Below are 24705 nucleotides of genomic sequence, written 5' to 3'. Positions count from 1 at the left end.
TAGAGAGGATTCAGTTCTCCACCAAAAAATAGTTCCTAAGAGATTGTAGAAAGCATGCCTAAAGATATTAATTAGTTACATGTAACATTACTTTGCCAACAAAGGTGCCTGTAGTCAAGGCTATGGTTTCTCCAGTGGTCGTGTATGGATGAGAGAGTTGGACTGTGAAGAAGGCTGAGTGCTGAAGAATTGATGCTTTTGAACGGTGGTGTTGGAGAAGACTCTTGAGAGTCCCTTGGACTGCAAGGAGATCAGCTCTGGGTGTTCTTCGGAGGGAATGATGCTAAGGCTGAAGCTCCAGTACTTTGGCCACCTCATGTGAAGAGTTGACTCATTGGAAAAGACTCTGATGCTGGGAGGGATTGGGGGCAGGAGGAAAAGGGGACGACAGAGGATGAGATGGCTGGACGGCATCACTGATTCGATGGACATGAGTTTGAGTGAACTCCGGGAGTTGGTGATGGACAGGGAGGCCTGGCGTGCTGCGATTCATGGGGTTGCAAAGAGTCGAACACAACTGAGCGACTGGACTGAACACTAAAGCAGTTTTTTGTCATCTTTGGCAAATTTTTCCATTATTTACTAGGATTAAGGTATTGAACTTGGTCTCAGATAGGTCTCTAGGATAGGGTATGGTTGTTGCTGATTGTTTATGATGTCATGTAACATTTAAGTGTTTATTATTTAAGTGTTAGTCACTCAGCCATTTCTGACTCTGACCCCATGGACTGCAGTCCTCTAGTCTCCTCTGTCTATGGAATTCCACAGACAAGAATACTGGAGTGGGTTGCCATGCCCATCTCCAGGGGATCTTCCGACCCAGGGATCGAACCCAGGTCTCCTGCATTGCGGGTGAATTCTTTACCGTCTGAGCCACCAGGAAAGCCCTTGGGTACTGTGAAATGACATGAGGGAGGGGCTTGACCCTTGTCAAAGTTTGGCAAAAGTTTTTCCTCCTAAAGCTTCAAAGCAGGAGAGAGTCCCAAGTGTACCTGGCAGCTGGTGCGTTAAAATAACTAATCTTCACATACAAAAGGCCTCTTCACAGGATTTGGCCAAAGGTCAAGCCTGTTGGATATATATTTATAAAACAGAGTCTGTAGAGATTAGTCCTCACTTTAGATAATGAGTGACAGGAGGAGGAGGGAGGAGTTTGTCACTTACGTATTCATCACGGTCCCTTGACCTCGTTCTGCACGTCTAGCCATAGTTATCTTGCCAGAGAGGTAGAACTATACACTTCCTTATTTAATTCATTTTGTGCTTTATTGTCTTTGCTCTTGAGGATGGATCCATTCTCTCTCCTTTGAATTCACTTAGAAGTGAAGTTGCTCCCCAAAGAGAGATGAACTTCAGGCTTACGTTGTATGCTCCTAATGAGTAACTTTACTCCTGACTAATAACTTTCTCACAGATAGTGCCATGTACCGCTGGGCTTTGAGGCTGAAGATTTGCACTTAACCGTGACTGGTTTACACAAATCTAGATATACCTCTGGAGCCAAGGATGGTGTCAACTCCCGCCTGAGACACTGGGCTCTGTAGGGGAGGTAGACATGCTGGAATAAAATCAGGAACCTCAGAAAGAGGAGAAAGTGATGCATACTTGGTAGGTAGCCAACAGTGTCTAGCACAGTTAATATTCTGGCAATTTCCAAGGTCATTTTTTTTTTTTTAAGTATAAAAGCATTCTTGGCCTTTTTCAAGGCTTCAAATAAAATATTGGTCCTTTAAAAATTAATTTCCTCAAATTATAGATTTTGATACCCACCCACCCCCACCAGATAAGAGCTTCTTGAAGCCAGGCCTCATGCCTGGCTCATCTGAATATTCTTGGCAGCCCAAGTTCTGAGTCATCATAGACAATGACTATTTGCAAAATAAATGCATATAACTTATTCTCTGAATTCCCCCAGGATTCAAGGACCTCAGACATTGTGTAAAAACAAACCAAAACTCCAGACCTACAAGACCCTTGACAGAGTCAATCCTGTGGTAGGGCTGCCTTTTTTCCTTCTCATTTTCAGTACTGGTTTTTTACTTTGATTTTATTTTTATGAAGTTCACAGCTACCTTCATTAACATTAAAATTCTATTGTTTAGATTCATTTATTGGGGTGACTGTTTTTGTTTTTTTCATTACAATTATACCATAATTTGAGGACATATACCATATTTTAAAATAGATTGTTTGTTTACTCCAGTTTTAATATCCTTAAGTTTTTTTTTTCCTTCCCTCTTCTCCCTGCCTACTACCAGGATGATAGAAAATGGGAGTGCATTTTAGCAGGCCCAGGTGTACTTGCTGTTTCTTAGGTTCTCACTGTAGTGGGTTGACTTTAACAAATCCCATTTAAAAGGTAAATTACAAACATTCATCAGCAAGTGATTTTTCTAAAGTCTTCATATTAGCTATCTCTTGTTGCTGCAACAGATTAGCACAAAAGCGTGGCTTAAAACAACACTCGTTTATTCTGTGGCTACAGAATGCATGGAAGGCAGAAGTCCAAATGGTTCTTACTTGGCTAAAATTAAGGCATCAACAAAGGTGCCTTCCTTTAGGAGCCTCAAGCAGAGGGTCGGTCCTTTCCCTCACTTTTTCCAGCTTCTAGAGGCTGCCTATATTCCTTGAATCATGGCTCCTTCCTCCATCTTCAAAGTCAACAGTGTAGCATCTTCAGATTCTAACTGGGTTTCTGACTTGACTCTTCTGCCTCCTGTTTTTTTAAAGATTTTGTGATTACCTTGAATCCATCTACATAATCCAGGGTGACCCCTCGACCTCGAGATCATTAATTACATCTGCAAACCTCTTTTTGTCACATGAGGTAACATATTTGCAGATTCTAAGGATTAGGATGTGGACATCTTTGGGGCCATTCCCCTGTCTATCATAAGCATGCATGCATGCTAAGTCGCTTCAGCTGCGTCCGACTTTGGTGATCCTAAGGACTGTAGCCTGCCAGGCTCCTCTGTCCAAGCAAGAACACTGGAGTGGGTTGCTGTGCCCTCCTCCAGGGGATCTTCCTGACACAGGGATCAAACCCAGGTCTCTCATGTCTCCTGCGATGACAGGCGGGTTCTTTACCACTAGCGCCACCTGGGAATCCACCACAGTCATAGACCCACACAGTGTTCTCACAGAGTTCCACTACCTCGAGTTTCTAGCTTTCTGTGTACTTAGGAGAAAGGCTTTGAGTTTTTGTGTGTGTGTGTCTTCCCCTGATATTTCTGTCTTGGATGTTACTACTTTAATTTTATGAAGTGGTAAAGAATCCGCCTGCCAGTGTAGGAGACATGGGTTCAATCCCTGGGTCAGGAAGATGTCCTGGAGAAGGAAATGGCAACTCACTCCAGTATTCTTGCCTGGAAAATCCCATGGACAGAGGAGCCTGACGGGCTATATTGTTCATAAAGTCACAAAAGAGTCAGATGTGACTTAGTGACTAAACAACAACAATATCAACAAAACATTATCTGTGTTTGTGTGGACACATCAGGGTGGATAGATAGATGTTCAATATTCGGACAATAATGACTGGGTATTGGGTTGATACAATGATAATGTAAAATTCGCTCAGTTTTTCCTATTACACCATATGGAAACCTGAACAAGCTTTTTGGCCAACCAGTGATTAATAATGGAAAAGGAGGCAGCAACTTGGCAATTGAAACCCCATGAGTTGTAGATAGAGGTGTTTTGTTGTTGTTCTCTTGTTTGTTTTGGTTTGGGCTGCAGCTTGAAGCATGAGGGATCCTCGCTCCCCTATCAGGGATGGAACCTACACCTTCTGTAGTGGAAGCTCAGACTCTTAACTACTAGATTACCAGAGAGGTCCCCAGGAGGAGGTTTTTAAAACTTGTCTTTATGGTAACCTGTTCAGTGAACTCACAGAGCCTTCTAACTTTTGTCTTTTAGGCTTATGTACAGAAATATGTCGTGAAGAATTATTTCTACTATTACCTGTTCCGATTTTCAGCTGCTTTGGGACAAGAAGTGTTCTACATCACATTCCTTCCATTCACTCACTGGAATATAGATCCTTATTTGTCCAGAAGACTGACCATCATATGGGTTGTAAGTATTATTATTACTTATAGACCAGTATTGTTTCTACAACAGCCATCTGCTTTGGTATTCAAGTTCTCTGCATATTTGCTCTTTTTTAAAAAATCACTGACAGCTGAATTTTTACCTGGTTTACTTTGGGAAAATGAAAGGAAAAACATTGTTAAAGCTATGGGTGAGTAAGACTAGGAGAGGAGAGAGATGATGTTCAGAGAAATGACCTTTCTGAGAATCCTAGCAGTGGTGGGGCATGTGTGCATGCTCAGTCATGACCAACACTTTGTGACCACACGGACTGCAGCCCAGAACCCAAGATGGGGCATAAAATGCCTCCTCTCACGAAGCCCCTTTTAGTAAAATTTGATCAAAAACTGAAAATAGGAGCTGTTGGCTAATACCACTTGGAATTCCTAGGAGAGGAAAGACATGATGTGGTATTAAGCGTGACTGAATTCCAAGTGGTTTTAAGTGTGACTACTCTATACCGATTAGACGCAAAGGCATATAAGGCAGGGCAGCTTTAATTTGAGGGAGTTTCTAGTATTAGGGGGGCAGCTGGCCTATATACAGAAACTCATTGACAATTCCAGGTAGAGAGGTAGAGCCCCTTCTGATGTTTTGTTTCAGACCCTATCATTGAACTTTGTTCAGGACTAAATTCTGATTTTCTTTTTTTTTTTTAATTGAGAGAGAGAGTAGCAAGGTGTGCTGTGAGCAGCCAAGCCCTGGGATCAGATTGGCCTGGGTTCAAGTGCAGCTCAGCCAATGCACTTGTCTGTGTGCCCTTGTCCTGAGCCTGTAAAACAGTGTTAATAAAGTGCATCTCCCAGAATAATCCTGAAGACATTCACAGTATGGCCAACATGTGGGAGGGATCTACAGGTTGCTATAAGCATGTAATGCATAGTGATGAGTCCATGAAGGTGAAAGTCTTAAAGATCAATTCTTAGGTCAAAGATTGTTTAGCCAGGAGAGGGTGGCTTCAGGAACAAGGCTGCCAGCACAGCTGTTTCCTTAACTCAAGATTCTACCCTGAAAACTGAGCTTCTGAAGCACTTGGTCATGTGTAAAGGCACTAGGATTCTTAGGCGGCTCTGCTCTAAGAAGCTGTGGCTGCACATCTGGGGCTTTATTTTTCTCATTTGTAGAAGAAGTGAGAAAGAGGTCTTGTTTGGAACCATAAATGCAAATGTTACAACAGGCAGGGGGTAGAAATAAAATAGTGAAGTGATGGGTGGAGAGGGCTGGTGGGTGAGGAGGCATCTCGGGACACTGGGAGTGGCTGCCCCTCTCCACCACCTGTGCCCAAGAGAGGAAAAATAGGGTGGGATTGTCAGATCTCTTTTTTCTGTGAAGTCTTTAAATGAAGGCTTACAGTTGTTTAAAATATGGTTTTTATTTATTTATTTTTGGCTGCACTGGGTCTTTGTTGCTTTGTGCAGGCTTTCTCTAGTGGCGAGTGTGAGCTACTCTTCATTTCAGTGCTTGCGCTTCTCGTTGCGGTGGCTTCTCTTGTTGCTGAGCGTGGGCCCTAGGGTGCTAGGGCTTCAGTTGTTGCGGCTCTCAGGCTCAGTAGTTGTGGCGCATGGGCTTATGAGTTACTCCACGGCATGTGGGATCTTCCCAGATCAGGGATCAAACCTGTGTCCCCTGCCTTAGCCCACAGATTCTTATCCACTGGGCCACCAGGAAAGTCCTAGGCTTGCATTTTAAAAGCTTTATATGCCAACAGAACAAAAGCATCCTTGACATGCAGACTTCCAAGGCCTGGTTTGAAGTCTTGGGCCTAAAGGACAACTAAGGTCCCTCAGGCTGGTGGTCAGGATTATTTGGCCCCTAATTCTTCCTGATTATTTGCTCCTTTTCTCTCTCATTCTACAAGTCACTGTTTCCTTTCTCCGTCTCTGTCTCCCAGCCAGCCCTCTTCTGAAATCTAGCTTACGTCTAGAAGTATGATCCAGTGAGAACGTGCAAAAGCATAAGAATCTTGGAAGAGATGAACGTTAGTGCAGTTGTTCCCCTCCTTTCTGAAGTGCCTTCTGTTCCTGCAGAGCCGGTGATGTCCACTAGAGCAGCTGGGGGAGGAGAGGGAGCTGGGAGTACTCCTCAGGATGTGAATGTGCACCCAAGATCCATGGTACTTGCATTCCTTTTCTTGTCATTTATTTTCTGAGATTTTTGTGTGGTCGCTAAGATGTGTCTGACTCTACAACCCCATGGACTGTAGCCCGCCAGGCTCCTCTGTCCATGGGATTTCCCAGGCAAGAATACTGGAGTGGGTTGCCATTTCCTTCTCCAGGCAATCTTCCCAACCTATGTCTCCCGCATTGGCAGGTGGATTCTTTACCATTGAGCCACCAGGGAAGCCCCTTTTTCTGAGATTTTTTTTTTTTAATCCAACTTTTATGGTAGTTGAGTGTAGTAAATGATGCAAAATATTTTTAATAACCCAGCAATATCTTATACTGTGTACAGTCAGTTTGAGGTCAGTTATCTTGCCCACTGAGGGTAGAAAACTTTTCTTGAGGGATCAGGAAGATCTTTAGACCCTGTAGGAGGCAGTGGTTACGGGACTCTGATTGTCATCGTGGGTGGTGGTTTTTCATTTTGGAGTCCTGATTTCAGAGCACTCAAAGGATTTCCGACTTGAGGTAGAATTACGAGTCTTTTGTCAGAGAGTGGGCAAGTAAAGTCTTCACCTGAGAGAGGAAAGGGCAGCCTTTGAGTGTGCTATTTGTTGTGAGCTTTGGCAACCTGTTGTTTGCTTTTAGAGATGAGTGAATGGTCCAATCCACAAGGCACCCACGTAGAGGGTTATGTAATTTGCATCAGTGAGGCATTCTTGGCAGTTAATGGTGGAGAGACAGTGGTGGGTCCAAGGAGGGTTGGAGGGAAGGAAGGAAGGAAGGGCAAAGGGAGGTAGAGGTTTGGAGGGGACAGATGCTGAGAGGTGGGAAGGTGGTTGCTCCGTCCTCGGTAGTGGAGATATTAAGGGGGAGGCTTGGTTTGGCTCCACTGTTGTAACTGGGTGGAGGGAAGGAAAGTTCTTGATGGTGTTACAGGGAGCCAGGAGGGGAGGTGGGTGGACATGCCTGCTAAGTGCTTAGTCCCTTCAGTCATGTCTGAGTCCATGTGACCCCATGTACGGCAGCCCACCAGGCTCCTCTGTCCATGGGATTCTCCAAGCAGGAATACTGGAGCGGGTTACTGTTCCCTTCTCCAGGGGACCTTTCCAACCCTAGGATCCAACCCACGTCTCTTACATCTCCTGCACTGGCAGGTGGATTCTTTACCACTCGGGCCACCTGGGATGGAGATGGGTGAGATTCTTCTGGGCAATCAGTTTCCTCCTGTGGCAGCCTGTCTCCTATAAGGGATATCACTAAATTAGTGGCTGCCTCTTTAAGGGGTGAGGATGAACACACATTTATTATATAAGGGACAGAATTTGAAGTCCCCTAACTTTAAACATCTTATCTCAAACTCAAAATCCTTTGGAAGGTAGCTATGTTCAAGAGTGCCAGATCTCTTGACAAATTGCATATTAATTTGACAGTTGTCATTGGATGAAGTCTCAGCAGGTTTTATCGCTTTTAAAAATAATTTGTTGTATTAGTAGTGACTCATATTGTCTGAAGCAACTTAACAGAATTTATGGTTACATGAACAGCTTTCTTATCACAGTTGTAATTGTTCCTCCTGTCTATTCCACCTCTGTTAATTGCATTTGTGGGCATCCCCATGTTCTCTGGTGGCTCAGACGGTAAAAGCATCTGCCTGCAATGTGGGAGACCCGGGTTCGATTCCTGGGTCAGGAAGATCCTCTGGAGAAGAAATGGCAATCCAGCACTCTTGCCTGGAAAATCCCATGGACTGAGGAGCCTGATAGGCTACCATCCATGGGGTCGCAAAGAGTCGGACACGACTGAGCGACTTCACTTCATTTCCATGTTCATTGTCTTTTTTGATCTTCATAAAAATGGGTTGGTATCGTTTTATCATTTTATAGATTGGGATTGTAATACTTCAAATAATAAGCCACTTTATGTGTTGAGGACACTCAGTGTATTAGTGCTTTACATATACTACCTAATTTAATCCTGCCAGCACCTGAGACCTGACTGTTGGCAATCAGGAAACTTAACATGTAGAAAGAATCACTTTGGATTAAGTGGATTTGATCCAGAGCCCTAAGGCCTCTTATGCAAGAAAAGAAAAACACTTCTTAGAAAAACTTCTTAGAAAAACACTGCTGAACTACACTGACTCTTCACTGATGGTTGGTGTTTTTTTTTTTTTTTTTTTTAAGAGATGTTGAAGTTGAGGCTTTAAGCATTCAGACAACTTGCCCTAGGTTCTGTTCCATTGCATTTTTGCTATGATTGCATTTCAGTTTTGCCCATATGGCATTTATTAACTTTATCTACTCCTTAAGTGTCTTTCATAGACCTTTCTTGACAAGTCAAAGGTATTTTATCCCAGGAAACTTAGATAAGCTTTTTCTTTAAGTTAGCTGAGAAACATCTATGAGGTATTTTCTTCCTCTGTCACTAATCAAGGTTTTTAACCTGTCCTTTGATTCAATAGAATCTTTGACCTTGGGACAGAAAAGGCCATGAATGGGTTATTCATTAGATCCTCATAAGAGATGTTATCCATAGAACTTTAGGAGTCACTGCTCAACTGAGTGATTATCTGATCTCCTGTCTTCTATTTTGGCATGGTGACAGCCCCACCAAAAAAGAAAATAGAATATTGCTTGTGTCTTAAAAAGGTTAGCTCCAATTTCATTGAAACTGCATGGTGTTCAGCTCTGTAACATGAGGTAGCATAATGGTACCTCCATTAATTTTCATATATTTTTAATATCACTAAAATTTTTTTTCAGGTGCCACTTGTGTTAACTCTTGTGAATTTTCAGTCTGTCTTCTGAGTATATTTTAAAGGGGCTTTTATAATCTCTTTTTATCAGTTAGCATCAAGTGAGATTGAACTATTGATTTTCCAAGTCTCAGAGGTCATGTGTCTTTAAGATTTTTAGAAATTCAAGATTTTGAGAAGTGGTATGTAAGGTGATGGTATCATCAGTAGAAGAAAATCCCTTAAAATTGAATTTCAGTGCTTTTATGCAGGGTGTTCACATTAGTCTAGGCAGAGACCTCACCACTCTGTTGCCTTACCTTTAGTGACCTCCATGGCCCGTATGTGTGTGCATGCACGCTCAGTTGTGTTCTACTCTTTGCGACCCCATGGACTGTAGCCGGCCAGGCGCCTCTGTCCAGGGGATTTCCCAGGCAAGAACACTGGAGTGGGTTGCTATTTCCTTCTCCAGAGGATCTTTCTGACCCAGGGATCGAACCCACATCTCTTGCATTGGCAGATTCTTTACCAACTGAGCCACCAGGGAAGTCCTTGACCCCTATATAACATTTGAATTTGGAACTCCCATCTTCAGGCACCAAATCTTTCTGACCTGGAGTTTCCCTGGCCATGAAATAGTTTACTCGGGGGCAATCAGCCTTGAGAAAACCTGATTCTCGCTGCCCAAACTCCAGAAAGTTTTAAATTTGTCTTGGGAGTTTTCTTTTCCCTTTGTTTTCCCATTTGTAAACACTTCTTTTACATAACATCAAAGGATACAGTCCTCACCATTCTGACCCATATGTGGTTATTTTTAATAATTGTCATCCTATCCAAACTGTTCTTAGAGTTTTTCTGATGGTTGAAGGTCTAGTTGAAGGCCCTGGTTGCTTCTGAGTTTCCAGGTAGGGATAATCTCTTTTCTAATAATTCATGTTTTTTTTTTTTTCTTTTCCTTTTTTAATTCCCTCAATCCACTTTTTTTTTTTTTTTTTTTTAAATTTTTGGCCATACTACACAGCATGCAGTATCTTAGCTCCTGACCAGGGATCAAACCCACACCCCCTGCAGTGGAGGTGAGAAATCTTAACTACTGGATGGCCAGGGAAGCCCCCCTCAGTCCTCCTGAATTTATGGCTTTTGATGAACTCTTTGAATGAAATCAAGGAGTGTTGATGTTGGGGGAGGGGGGCTGCTTCCACCTCTATCAGCAGCTCTGAGGTTTGGTCAGAGATTCCTGGCTTCCCAGGTGGCACTAGTGTTAAAGACTCCACCTGCCAATGCAGGAGACAGGGTTTGATCCCAGTGTTGGGAAGATCCCTTGGAGGAGGGCATGGCAACCCACTCCAGTATTCTTGCCTGGAGAATCCCATGGACAGAGGAGCCTGGCGGGCTACAGTCCATAGGGTCACAAGGAGGTGGACGTGACTGAAGCAACCTAGTATACATGCACATTCGGAGGTTCCCGGGCTTCCCTGGTGGTGCAGTGGTAAAGAATCCGCCTGCCAGTGTAGGAGATGCAAGAGACACAGGTTCAATTCCTGGGTCGAGAAAGTCCCCTGGAGGAGGAAATGACAACCAGTATTCTTTCCTGGGAAATTCCATGGACAGAGGAGCCAGGCAGGGTACAGTTCATGGGGTTGCAGAGAGTCAGACACGACTGTGCACACACATACACACAGAGGTTCCTGATCCTGAAACATCAATACCATGAAAGGAACATGAGGATGGTGTTTATAGGGTATTGGTTTTGGTTTCCACTCAAAACTGGCTCCAGAAAGGGGAGATGTTGTCAGGTTGTCTGGCTCTGTAGGAGCCAGAACCACACGGGCTGATGTCAGTGAACAGCTTGGTTTCTGCTACAATTAAGCAGTGACTCCATGGATCTGCCTCTTTACCTCCTGATGCCAGCTGGTAACTTCCTGTCTTTTGATTCAGAGTTTCAAGACAATATAACCTAGCTCACTGTGTAGCACAACTGCACCCATTGGCTAATGCATATATTGACAGTATTTGGTCCAAGCAGCTGTGTTGGGGGTGAGGATAGACAATTAATTGAGGCACAGAGCCATGGACCAGGTTAAAATATCAGGAGACTTGGACTATAATCCTAGCAGTGAGACTTTGCTCAGGGCACTCACTGCTTGATTCTGGCCTGCAGCATCCCTAGCTTCAGAATGAAAGGACTCAGCTAGAGGACCTTGGGAGGTACATAACATGCTCGTGACTCTTCTTTATATGTTCACTATGTGACACTTAAGAGAGCCATCCATGGCTTGGAGTAAGAAAGCAAAGACTAAATGCTGGACAGAATTAAAAAAAAAAAAACCTCATCTCTTTTGCAGACTGAATGCTAATATGGTTTTACATGGTTCGTCTTCTGCTCAATGATGATACATTAGAAATGCATATCAAATCCACTACTAACTATTTGTTAGATAGTTTGCTGTTTTGTGTTCAACACAATTAAAGAAATGCTTTAAAAGGAAATGCTGAGTTGCTCGGTGACTAGAGATTCCATTTTTTTTTTTTTTGGTACTCTCAAAATCCTGGCAATAAGGAAGTCATAACAGCAGAAGATTTCCTTTTGGCAGGTCCTTCTTTTCCTCCTCTTCCAAGTCAAGTTAACTTATGCTGAAGAGCTTGAGTTTAAAATGATGGGTTTCACATCTCTCACATTTTGATTACTGAAAGCTAAAGTGAAGTGAAAGGCGCTCAGTTGTGTCCAACTCTTTTGAGACTCCAGGGACTATACAGTCCATGGAATTCTCCAGGCCAGAATACTGGAGTGGGTAGCCTTTCCCTTCTCCAGGGGATGGTCCCAACCCAGGGATCAAACCCACGTCTCCCGCATTGCACGAGGATTCTTTACCAGCTGAACCACAAGGGAAGCCCTTATTGAAAGCTAGCTGGCTGATATCTATATTACAAAGCAGACCTAACATTTTATGTTTAAATTGTGCCTGTAACCTAGTGTCTAACTGCAGTAGAGTCTTGGGTATTATAAAGGGTTCCATAAATTGGTTAAGAGGCAGTTGTGTGATAACATGTCAAAATGCAGTGGTGTCTCTTTGGATGTGGGCAGACTGCCATCTGGCTGTGTCACAGGGGAGTCTGAGACATGGTAAGAAAGGAGGGCAAAACAGCCTCTCCCAGCCCTGATTCACAGCCCCCAGACTGGGGTCAATTTTAGTGCCAAAAGATGACTTTTAATGTGATTATCTTCTAATCCTCTGTTTAAACTACTACCACCGTTCACTTCAAAAGGTTGCCCTGCCTGTTAAGTTGGTTCTTGCTTGAGATTAATGAGTCTTGAAAAGTATTCAACAAAGGCCAGATTGTAACTTGCAGTGAATGAATTAGGCGTCAGAGGTTCTGACCAGTCCCTCTGAAGTAGAATCTTGTAATTTAGCCTTGGTTAAATATTAAGTAAATGTCTCTAGAGGGTTTGTTATGCAAACTGTGTTGGTTCGGTTTTCGCAATGAGGAAATGTTTTTGGTTTTAGTGTAGGTTTTAAAAAAGAAAAACTTGAAAACCCGGACTCAACAGATTCGGATCTAATTATCACTGTCATTACCTGAAAAATGATCTGTCCCCCTCCCCTTTTGATGATGAGTGGAGAATGTGACTACATTCTTCCAGAACTCATTTGCCACCCCACCTCTGAAACAGGAGGGAAGGGGGGAGGGCACAACCTTTGAAAGAATGACATAGCCATTTTGTTGTGGATTTAGTAGCTTTTCATGACTCTCTTGCTTCCCTATGGAGTGTAGCCCTCCAGGCTCCTCTGGCAATGAGATTTCCCAGGTAAGAATACTGTTTGTTGGTGTTCACTTGCTAGGTTGTGTTTGATTCTTTGTGACCCCATGGACTGCAGCATGCCCGGCTTCCCTGTCCTTTACCATGTCCCGGAGTTTGCTCAAACTCACGCCCATTGTGTCGATGATGCCATCCAACCATCTCATCCTCTGTCATCCTTTTTCTCCTGCTTTCAATCTTTCCTAGCATCAGGGTCTTTTCCAATGAGTTGGCTCTTCGCATCAGGTGGCCAAAGTATTGGAGATTTAGCATCAGTCTTTCCAATGAATATTGAGGGTTGATTTCCTTTAGGTTTGACTGGTTTGATCTTGCAGTCCAAGGGACTCACAAAATAATCTTCTCCAACACTGCAGTTCAAAGCATCAATTCTTCAGGACACTGGAATGGGCTGCCATTTCCTTCTGTAGGGGATCTTGCCAACATAGGAATAGAACCTGTGTCTCCTGCGTGGCAGGCAGATTCTTTACCACTGAGCCACCTGGGAAGCTCTGACATGGCCATCAGATCAGATCAGTCGCTCAGTCGTGTCCGACTCTTTGCAACCCCATGAATTGCAGCACGCCAGGCCTCCCTGTCCATCACCAACTCCCAGAATTCACTGAGACTCACATCCATCGAGTCAGTGATGCCATCCAGCCATCTCATCCTCTGTCGTCCCCTTCTCCTCCTGCCCCCAATCCCTCCCAGCATCAGAGTCTTTTCCAATGAGTCAACTCTTCACATGAGGTGGCCAAAGTACTGGAGTTTCAGCTTTAGCATCATTCCTTCCAAAGAAATCCCAGGGCTGATCTCCTTCAGAATGGACTGGTTGGATCTCCTTACAGTCCAAGGGACTCTCAAGAGTCTTCTCCAACACCACAGTTCAAAAGCATCAATTCTTCGGCACTCAGCCTTCTTCACAGTCCAACTCTCCCATCCATACATGACCACAGGAAAAACCACAGCCTTGACTAGATGAAACTTTGTTGGCAAAGTAATGTCTCTGCTTTTGAATATGCTATCTAGGTTGGTCATAACTTTCCTTCCAAGGAGTAAGCGTCTTTTAATTTCATGGCTGCAGTCACCATCTGTAGTGATTTTGGAGCCCAGAAAAATAAAGTCTGACACTGTTTCCACTGTTCCCCCATCTATTTCCCATGAAGTGGTGGGACCAGATGCCATGATCTTTTTTTTCTGAATGTTGAGCTTTAAGCCAACTTTTTCACTCTCCACTTTCACTTTCATCAAGAGGCTTTTGGGTTCCTCTTTACTTTCTGCCATAAGGGTGGTGTCATCTGCATATCTGAGGTTATTGATATTTCTCCCGGCAATCTTGATTCTAGTTTGTGTTTCTTCCAGTCCAGCGTTTCTCATGATGTACTCTGCATATAAGTTAAATAAACAGGGTGATAATATACAGCCTTGACGTACTCCTTTTCCTATTTGGAACCAGTCTGTTGTTCCATGTCCAGTTCTAACTGTTGCTTCTTGACCTGCATATAGGTTTCTCAAGAGGCAGATCAGGTGTTCTGGTATTCCCATCTCTTTCAGAATTTTCCACAGTTTATTGTGATCCACAGAGTCAAAGGCTTTGGTATAGTCAATAAAGCAGAAATAGGTGTTTTTCTGGAACTCTCTTGCTTTTTCCATGATCCAGCAGATGTTGGCAATTTGATCTCTGGTTCCTCTGCCTTTTCTAAAACCAGCTTGAACATCAGGAAGTTCACGGTTCACATATTGCTGAAGCCTGGCTTGGAGAATTTTGAGCATTGCATTACTAGCATGTGAGATGAGTGCAATTGTGTGGTAGTTTGAGCATTCTTTGGCATTGCCTTTTTTTGGGATTGGAATGAAAACTGACCTTTTCCAGTCCTGTGGCCACTGCTGAGTTTTCCAAATTTGCTGGCATATTGAGTGCAGCTCTTTCACAGCATCATCTTTCAGGATTTGGAATAGCTCAACTGGAATGCCATCACCTCCACTAGCTTTGTTCGTAGTGATGCTTTCTAAGGCCCACTTGACTTCACATTCCAGGATGTCTGGCTGTAGGTCAGTCATCACACCATCGTGATTATCTGGGTCGTGAAGATCTTTTTTGTACAGTTCTTCTGTGTATTCTTGCCGTCTCTTCTTAATGTCTTCTGCTTCTGTTAGGTCCATACCATTTCTGTCCTTTATCGAGCCCATCTTTGCATGAAATGTACCTTTGGTATCTCTGATTTTCTTGAAGAGATCTCTAGTCTTTCCCATTCTGTTGTTTTCCTCTATTTCTTTGCACTGATCGCTGAAGAAGGCTTTCTTATCTCTTCTTGCTATTCTTTGGAACTCTGCATTCAGTTGCTTATATCTTTCCTTTTCTCCTTTGCTTTTCGCTTCTCTTCTTTTCACAGCTATTTGTAAGGCCTCCCCAGACAGCCATTTTGCTTTTTTGCATTTCTTTTCCATGGGAATGGTCTTGATTCCTCTCTCCTGTACAAAGTCATGAACCTCATTCCATAGTTCATCAGGTACTCTATCTGTCAGATGTAGGCCCTTAAATCTATTTCTCACTTCCACTGTATAATCATAAGAGATTTGATTTAGGTCATATCTGAATGGTCTAGTGGTTTTCCCTACTTTCTTCAATTTCAGTCTGAATTTGGCAATAAGGACTTCATGGTCTGAGCCACAGTCAGCTCCTGGTCTTGTTTTTGCTGACTGTATAGAGCTTCTCCATCTTTGGCTGCAAAGAATATAATCAGTTTGATTTCGTTGTTGACCATCTGGTGATGTCCATGTATAAAATCTTCTCTTGTGTTGACATGGCCATAGGACATGACAAAAACTGGTTAGAGCCAACTAGGTACAAGATGGCAGGAACTTAGACCTCTAGTGGACCTTGAGCCTGATTATACTATCATTGTAATACATTAGAGTGGCGTGCTGCTGTCCATGGGGTCACAAAGAGTCGGACATGAGTAAGCGACTGACCAGCGAAATATATTAGCATCTAAACAACACATCCACCAGCGCCAAGACATTTCTGAGGCTAACCATAGAAGACCAGAAAATGGGCAGTGGTCCAGTTCCTGGAAATCCCAGCCCCTTCCCTGAAATGGTTGGAATATTTCAACCATTAGCTCCTACTCATTATTCTATGAAATTACCTAGCCCACAAAAACTCACTGCCCTGTATTTCAGGGCCTCTCTTCCTCTAAGTTGGCCCACACTGTCTGTGGAGTGTGCTCTCTCTAAATAAATCCTCTTCTTTCTCTCTCACTGATGCCTTTCTGTGACCAGACATCAAAAACCTGAGCATCATTAAGTCCTGAGACCAGATGTATGATCTCAATTAAAGGACTGTGGGTTCAAGTCTTATCTGAATTTCAGTTTTCACCTCCACTGCTGTCTCTCTTTTCAACCTCCTAAGACTTGAAATGCTGGTTTTTGGATTGGGTTTGATTGAGCAGAATTGTAATCCTCCCATAAAGAGACCAGCACCCCTACTCTTCACCCCTAAGCACCACTTCTAAACACTTCACTTTATTTCCTGGATGTGTGATTACTTTCCAGTTTAGCTAGGTATGAAATTGTTTGAAACATCAGGAGCCTGGAGGGCAGGATATCTTTAAGGATGAACTTAGTTTATTTAGATCTGCTAAGACAACACAGAAAAAATTAAACATTTCATTTCAGAGTTTGGATATGCAGTTAGTTCTTCTCCTTTCCTTTTGGTTTTATCATAGCTTTAAGTGTCTTATCAAGAAAAACAGCCTTTGCCATGTTATATCCAGACCTTGAACCATGGAGCCTCCAGTAGGTCAGATCTCAGGAGGTCACCTTCTGAATTCAGCTGTCTAGGCCCAAAGCTGCCTTTCCCTATTTCCTGCAGGGGATCAGTCCCTAAGGGCCTTTACAAAGCACCCTTTCGGCTGGACCTGTCCCAGAGCCTCTCCCATTTATTTGTAAAACAAAATGGAAGAAAAATGAACTAATCAGTAGGCCACAGGGGCCTTTCTTTCACAGGAAATTTTCAAGTAAAATCTTAACAATGCTCTCCCTATTTTTTTTTTAACTAATCAATCCTATTTGCAAAGCTGCCTTCTTGAATGGGTAGGATTCTCACAGCCACTGCTCGAGAGCTTCCTCTATTCGCCAGTTACTTTACCCAGTTCACAGGTGAGAAAACTGAAACCCAAAGAGTAGTTAAGGGATTCACCCAAGATTCATCCAGTAAGTGAAATACATATGTCTGTCTCCCCATCCCATCCATTCCTTTCCACTGCAGCATCTTGCCTCAAATGGCTAAATCCTACTTCCCCCTCCCCGCTCCATCCAGTTATTCAGAAGGTGCTTGGCCTATTTGGTTGGAAGGCTCCATATATCATCCTGTTAGCAAGTGCTTTCCACATGCAGCAGATACACGGCCCAGGTTCCTCAGACATTGGCCTCCCAGTTCTCTGTGCGGTGATCCCTTGAGTGCCCCCCTTTTTTTTCAGACTTTGTGTCCCAGACTCTCTACTCTCCATAAGAGGCCGGGGCATTCCAGGGGCCTGGGAGGGGAGAAGGGCTTTGGGACCTTGGTTGGGGGCAGGGAATGGAGAAGGTCTGAGGAAGCAGACTGTTGTCCCCTCAGGCTTGTGGTGCCACCGCAAACACTCTACTTCCTGATTGTATTTTGTATGCAGCCAAGTGGAAAAGGAGGAATGAGGCTAAGACTGGCCTTTGTCCCACAAGGAGGTGGGGATTTGACTCCTCTTTGCCTCAGGAGCCTCTGGTGGAGGAGGGAGGAGCCCTCTACCCCTCAGCAACTCTCCCACAAGATTAGAAGTGTCTTCTAGGCCAAGAAGGGTTTTTCTTTTTTATCAGCTTCCAGTTTACAACTGGAAAGGCCATACTGTATTTTGGCCTCCGGAATGTTCTGGAAGCTTGGGGTACTATACCAACCCAGTCTTGCTAAACATAATGGCAGTCGCCTCTCATCTTCCCTCTCCTTTCTCCAGTGCGGCCCTGGGGCTTCCCCAGGTGTCCCCTTCATAGCCGCTTCTCCTCAGTGCAGCCAACAGCCTTGACCTCTGTTCCTTTCCTCCCAGGCCCAGCTGCCACCAGATGCCAGTCAGGCTCTGTTGTGCCAGTGGCCTCAGTGGGGCTCGTTGGCCAGGAGGCATTGTGTCTGCTTGTGGGGGAGTTGGGCCTCAGCTAACTGAGGGTTAATCTGGGAAACTGAGGCTTCCTGGCAAGACTCTGACCCAGGGCGCCCTCTCTGGCCTCTTTCGGCCTGCAGTGGGTCCTGGCCGCCACCCGAGGCCTAGCCCCAGTGCTCTCCCTGTTGGATTGAGTCCAATTCCTGTGTCCTTATTGTGTCCTCTGTGAGGTGGAGTGAATGCGTCATTTTCAAGGTGCCACAGCCTGTTTATGAATAAATAGTGTAGAATTTCATGAACGTGAACTGCCCATGGCTGTGTGCAGAGCCTCTGTGCCAGCCTTCGAGATGATAACAGCTCTCTGTGAGCCGAAGCCAGCTAACTGTGTCCTGTCTGGGTGCTGAACACAGGGCCGTTGACCCTATAAATGTTGGGGAGTGAGGTTTCATAGGTGGCTCAGTGGTAAAGAATCTGCTTGACAATCTCACTGGACATTCGGGTTAAATCCCTGGGTTGGGAAGATCTCCTGGACTAGGAAAAGGCAGCCATGGACAGAGGAGCCTGGTGAGCTGCAGTGCATGGGGTCTCAAAGAGTCAGAAACGATTGAGCGACTTCACTTTCACTTTTCACTTTCATGCATTGGAGAAGGAAATGGCAACCCACTCCAGTGTTCTTGGCTGGAGAATCCCAGGGATGGAGGAGCCTGGTAGGCTGCCGTCTATGGGGTCGCACAGAGTCGGACATGCTTGACATGACTTAGCAGCAGCAGCAGCTCTTTGCATCAGGTAGCAAAGTATTGGAGCTTTAGCATCAGTCCTTGCAATAAATATTCAGGATTGATTTCTTCTAGGATTGACTAGTCTGATCTCCTTGTTATCCAAGGGACACTCAAGAGTCTCTCCAGCCCCACAGTTGGAAAGCATCAGTCCTTTAGTGCTCAGTCTCTTTTCTAGTCCAAGAGTGGGAACACTTAACATGGAAGGCCCAAGAAGCTGACATAGCCAGTAGGGAGCAGTCTCAGGATTTGAACTCATGAATATCTTATTCCAGAATCCTGGCTATAAACCACTGCTCTCACTAACCTTTTCCCTTAATTATGTTAAATATAGTCGGGCTTTTCTGTTTATTAAACGTGCTCAATTAATTTGATTTTTTCATTTTAAAAGTATGAACCATACTAATAAAAAATTGAGCAAAGAAGAAAAGTTTCCTAGATCCTCATTTATTGATTTAAGAGTGAATCCCCCTTTCCTTCTATTTTGTCTGCCTGCTTGTCTGTCTTTATGCACTGTTTGATCACAGGATACAGTTGATCTGCTATTTTGTGGTAAATAGTTTGATTTTACACTAACTATGTCTTGGGGTTCATGGTGCATACCTAAAAAAAAAAAAAAGGAATGAGATGGGATAACTCACTAAGCTTTTAAACTAAAAGAAATCATTCAATCTTAATTCCTTTAAGAATTAGAAAACTTGGATTCTAATCCAAATGAGAATTGCTCCACCTCTATTTTACTTACCATCAGTTCAGTTCAGTTCAGTTCAGTCGCTCAGTCATGTCCGACTCTGCGACCCCATGAACTGCAGCACGCCAGGCCTCCCTGTCCATCACCAACTCCTGGAGTTCACTCAAACTCAACGTCCATCGAGTCAGTGATGCCATCCAGCCATCTCATCCTCTGCTATGCCCTCCTCCTCCTGCCCCCAATCCCTCCCAGCATCAGAGTCTTTTCCAATGAGTCAACTCTTCGCATGAGGTGGCCAAAGTACTGGAGTTTCAGCTTTAGCATCATTCCTTCCAAAGAAATCCCAGGGCTGATCTCCTTCAGAATGGACTGGTTGGATCTCCTTGCAGTCCAAGGGACTCTCAGGAGTCTTCTCCAACACCACAGTTCAAAAGCATCAATTCTTCGGCGCTCAGCTTTCTTCACAGTCCAACTCTCACATCCATACATGACCACAGGAAAAACCATAGCCTTGACTAGACAGACATTTGTTGGCAGAGTAATGTCTCTGCTTTTGAACGTGCTGTCTAGGTTGGTCGTAACTTTTCTTCCAAGGAGTAAGTGTGTTTTAATTTCATGGCTGCAGTCACCATCTGCAGTGATTTTGGAGCCCAAAAAAATAAAGTCTGACACTGTTTCCACTGTTTCCCCATCTATTTCCCATGAAGTGATGGGACCAGATGCCATGGTCTTCGTTTTCTGAATATTGAGCTTTAAGCCAACTTTTTTACTCTCCACTTTCACTTTTATCAAGAGGCTTTTTAGTTCCTCTTCACTTTCTGCCATAAGGGTGGTGTCATCTGCATATCTGAGGTTATTGATATTTCTTGCAGCGATCTTGATTCCATCCCAGCGTACATTTTAGTAAAATAGAGGGAGATATTTTGGTTGGAGTCAAGGCCAAGCTAGAATGGGCTCATAACTACTGACTGTTCCAGATGGGCAAGTAATTAGTCCAGAGTTTGTTAATAATTAGCCTAGTGATGTTTATTTCTGGGTTCAGTTTGACCACCACTGAAATTTGGAGTTGAGCAAAATGACCACAGGGGTCCTTCTCATTTTGAAAGTGTCACAGTTATAAAAATAATAATGGTGATGTGTGTTTAGTTATGAATTCTGTTTTTTTAAATCATATGTTCTGGCTTCAACAATGCATCTGGCCCTATACAGTTTCCCCCAGGTGACTGCCACCCGTGCCTTGACTGGGTTTGCTCCTAGGGTCCCTCTAAGGAACAATAGTTAGCGGTTCTCTGAAAAAAGTTCTGAGACCCTGTGTTGGACCACTGGATCTGAGTCCCCAGGAATCACTTGGCCCTGAAAGTGCAAACCAAGTGATAGAGGGCTTTGCTGAAGGTTTAGTGATCTTAGTCCAGGCACAAGCAATGGCAAACATCAAGCACACAGTCTCGCTCTGAGCTTGTGTCTGTGTGTGTGTGTGTGAGAACACATAGCAATCCATTGTTTGCATTGCATACGCTCTGATTTAACTAGAAAAAGATGTTATGTTTTTGTCCCTCTGAAAATTAAATTTCTTCTGGCATTCACAGGCACTGAAATCAGAAGAGAAAAAAAGTTTCGTTAAATTTGAAAGTGTTTTTGAAATACGTAGCATTTCGACTCTAGGGAATGGGAAACAATATTCTGAAGGTTTTTCCAAAAACATGAACTTGGAAATTAGCAACTGAGAAGCAGTAAGCTGACTTCCTTTTAACCTACCACTCATCAACAAAGGCCAAATGAGCGAAATAAAATAACTGATTTCTTTATTAGGCCATAACAGAAGGTTCAGTCAAAGGAGAAAATGAAACTGGATTAAACACTAAGGCTAGGATGCATGGCACACCTGTGTGCGGGCTGCCCTGCCCCCACAGGAGCCCCTCCCAGCCCAGCCACATCCCCAACCAGGACTTCTTAAACCTGGGCTGTTTGAGATAAAGGTTGAGCAATTTTCTGCATTTGTCTACATAATTGGGGAAAATATTTAGAAAGAATGGATACAGGGGGATGGCTTGAACGGTCCCACTTTTCTTTAGCCAATGAAGACCACAACCGTGTCGTTTCTTGAGAATTCATTAAAAAAAAAAAAGAAATGGGGCTCATTCACTGGGGTAAGCATTCTACACAAGCTGAGTGTTCTTTGAGGCTTTTGCCCTTTGGGGACCGGATTCAGAAATTTAAACCTGAATTTGTACTGTAGGAAAGTTTCTCAAGTGTATAAGTCTGGGTTTTATGCTTTAAAAAAAAAAAAAGTCTGCTAATCTACAAAGAATGCTAGACTTTTTTCCCCTACAGGGCAATCCAAAGGGTGTGTCTTTAACACAAAAAGGATTAAAATCACTATAACTCTGTCAAGAGCCTGAGTTTCAGAAAGCCAGGTGCTTGTATTTATTTAAAACATCTCAGCTGCCTAAAGTGATGTTTTAAGGCTGTGTTAAGCTGTTATCTAGCTCTCTTATGGATGCTAATTTTGTGTAACTTTATATGTATTCATGAGGTATATGTTTTAAGGAAAATTTATAAAAGAGGCATAAAACCACCTAGAGCCTTTTCGGTGTGTTACCATTAAGATAAAGATATAAAAAGCTATGTATAGGATCGGCCCTGGTTTAGAAATTGTTTGGTAATAGAACAGTTTTTCTAAAGGAAATTCTCCTAGAAAACCCAAAGTGAAGGGACACCCAAATCAAACCTGGGCATGCGTGCTTAGTCACTTCAGTTGTGTCCGATTCTTTGCGACCCTATGGACTACAGGTCAACAGGCTCCTCTGTCCATTGGATTCTCCAGGCAAGAATACTGGAGTGGGTTGCCATTTCCTTCTCCAGGGGATCTTCCCAACCCTGGGATCAAACCCACGTTTCTTTACATCTCCTGTTAGCAGGCCGGATAAGGCATTTTTTTGAGGGCGGGACTGCTGATAAGAATTAGGGTGTGTGCAGGGTCTTTAATCTGATTTTAGGTAGTCTAATGAGTTTCTGAGGTTGCTTTAATCTGGCCTCAGGTGGTCTCTTGAAGAGCTTTTCTGGTTTCCTTAACATAGAATGAAGAATGCTAATATCTTCATTTGTTGGCATTTTTTGTTTTATAGGCTCAAATGTATTGTTACGTGTATCCCTTTAGGAGGAACCAGGACCCTGCCCCTGGTTTCACTGTATGATTATACAGTGGAAGTGAGAAATAGATTTAAGGGACAAGATCTGATAGACAGAGCGCCTGATAAACTATGGACAGAGGTCTGTGACATTGTACAGGAGACAGGGAACAAGACCATCCCCAAGAAAAAGAAATGCAAAAAAGCAAAATGGCAGTCTGAGGAGGTGTTACAAATAGCTGTGAAAAGAAGAGAAGTGAAAACAAAGGAGAAAAGGAAAGATAAGCATCTGAATGCAGAGTTCCAAAGAAAAGCAAGGAGAGATAAGAAAGCCTTCCTCAGTGATCAGTGCAAAGAAATAGAGGAAAATAATAGAATGGGAAAGACTAGAGATCTCTTCAAGAAAATCAGAGATACCAAGGGAACATTTCATGCAAAGATGGGCTCGATAAAGGACAGAAATGGTATGGACCTAACAGAAGCAGAAGATATTAAGAAGAGATGGCAAGAATACACAGAAGAACTGTACAAAAAAGATCTTCATGACCCAGATAATCACGATGGTGTGATCACTCACCTAGAGCCAGACATCCTGGAATGTGAAGTCAAGTGGGCCTTAGAAAGCATCACTACTAACAAAGCTAGTGGATATGATGGAATTCCAGTTGAGCTATTTCAAATCCTAAAAGATGATGCTGTGAAAGTGCTGCACTCAATATGCCGGCAAATTTGGAAAACTCAGCAGTGGCCACAGACTGGAAAAAGTCAGTTTTCATTCCAATCCCAAAGAAAGGCAATGCCAAAGAATGTTCAAACTACTGCACAATTGCACTCATCTCACACGGTAGCAAAGTAATGTTCAAAATTCTCCAAGCCAGGCTTCAGCAATACGTGAACCATGAACTTCCAGATGTTCAAACTGGTTTTAGAAAAGGCAGAGGAACCAGAGATCAAATTGCCAACATCCGCTGGATCATGGAAAAAGCAAGAGAGTTCCAGAAAAACATCTATTTCTGCTTTATTGATTATGCCAGAGCCTTTGACTGTGTAGATCACAATAAACTGTGGAAAATTCTGAAAGAGATGGGAATACCAGACCACTTGACCTGCCTCTTGAGAAACCTGTATGCAGGTCAGGAAGCAACAGTTAGAACTGGACATGGAACAACAGACTGGTTCCAAATAGGAAAAGGAGTACATCAAGGCTGTATATTATCACCCTGTTTATTTAACTTATATGCAGAGTACATCATAAGAAATGCTGGACTGGAAGAAGCACAAGCTGGAATCAAGATTGCCGGGAGAAATATCAATAACCTCAGATATGCAGATGACACCACCCTTATGGCAGAAAGTGAAGAGGAACTAAAAAGCCGCTTGATGAAAGTGGAGAGTGAAAAAGTTGGCTTAAAGCTCAACATTCAGAAAACTAAGACCATGGCATCCGGTCCCACCACTTCATGGCAAATAGATGGGGAAACAGTGGAAATAGTGGCTGACTTTATTTTTGGAGGGTCCAAAATCACTGCAGATGGTGATTGCAGCCATGAAATTAAAAGATGCTTACTCCTTGGAATGAAAGTTATGACCAGCCTAGACAGCATATTAAAAAGCAAAGACATTACTTTGTCAGCAAAGGTCTGTCTAGTCAAAGCTGTGGTTTTTCCAGTAGTCATGTATGGATGTGAGAGTTGGACTGTAAAGAAAGCTGAGCGCCAAAGAAGTGATGCTTTTGAACTATGGTGTTGGAGAAGACTCTTGAGAGTCCCTTGGACTGCAAGGAGATCCAACCAGTCCATCCTAAAGAAGATCAGTCCTGGGTGTGCATTTGAAGGACTGATGTTGAAGCTGAAACTCCAGTACTTTGGCCATCTGATGTGAAGAGCTGACTCATTAGCAAAGACTGTGATACTGGAAAAGATTGAGGGCAGGAGGAGAAGGGGATGACAGAGGATGAGGTGGTTGGATGGCATCACCAACTCAATGGACATGAGTTTGGGTAAACTCCGGGAGTTGGTGATGGACAGGGAGGCCTGGTGTGCTGCAGTCGTGGGGTCGCAGAGAATTGGACACGACTGAGCGACTGAACTGGACTGCAGGACCGTGCCCCAAGACTGCACTCATGTTCCTTGGCCGCTCCTCTCCTGTCTCTGTATCCCCTCCCTTCCCTGGTTAGCAATGGTTTGAATCTGCTCTTTGGAACTCAAGGAAGGTCTTGGAGGGTAAACAGAAAGGTTCCTGCACCCAGAAGCCCCACAGG

General features: G+C 43.6%; 1 protein-coding gene across 6 annotated transcripts in view; it reads left to right on the top strand.

The window, feature by feature from the left end:
• The window catches only part of SGPP2 (sphingosine-1-phosphate phosphatase 2), a 147464-nt gene that overhangs the window by 50887 nt on the left and 71872 nt on the right, over nucleotides 1-24705 (top strand). For all 6 annotated transcript variants that reach the window (XM_086366226.1, XM_086366218.1, XM_086366247.1 and 3 more), the window contains exon 2: nucleotides 3919-4077. In XM_086366226.1, coding sequence (XP_086222352.1) covers nucleotides 3919-4077 — 159 coding nt within the window. The remainder of the gene's footprint in view (nucleotides 1-3918; nucleotides 4078-24705) is intronic.

The sequence above is a fragment of the Bos grunniens genome, chromosome 2 (genome assembly GCF_055505025.1).
Source record: "Bos grunniens cultivar Pamir isolate PY7600 chromosome 2, Bosgru_T2T1.0, whole genome shotgun sequence".
Taxonomy (NCBI): Eukaryota; Metazoa; Chordata; class Mammalia; order Artiodactyla; family Bovidae; genus Bos; species Bos grunniens.
The sequence above is the reverse complement of the archived record's forward strand: the minus strand, read 5'-3'. Positions and strand labels throughout refer to the sequence as shown.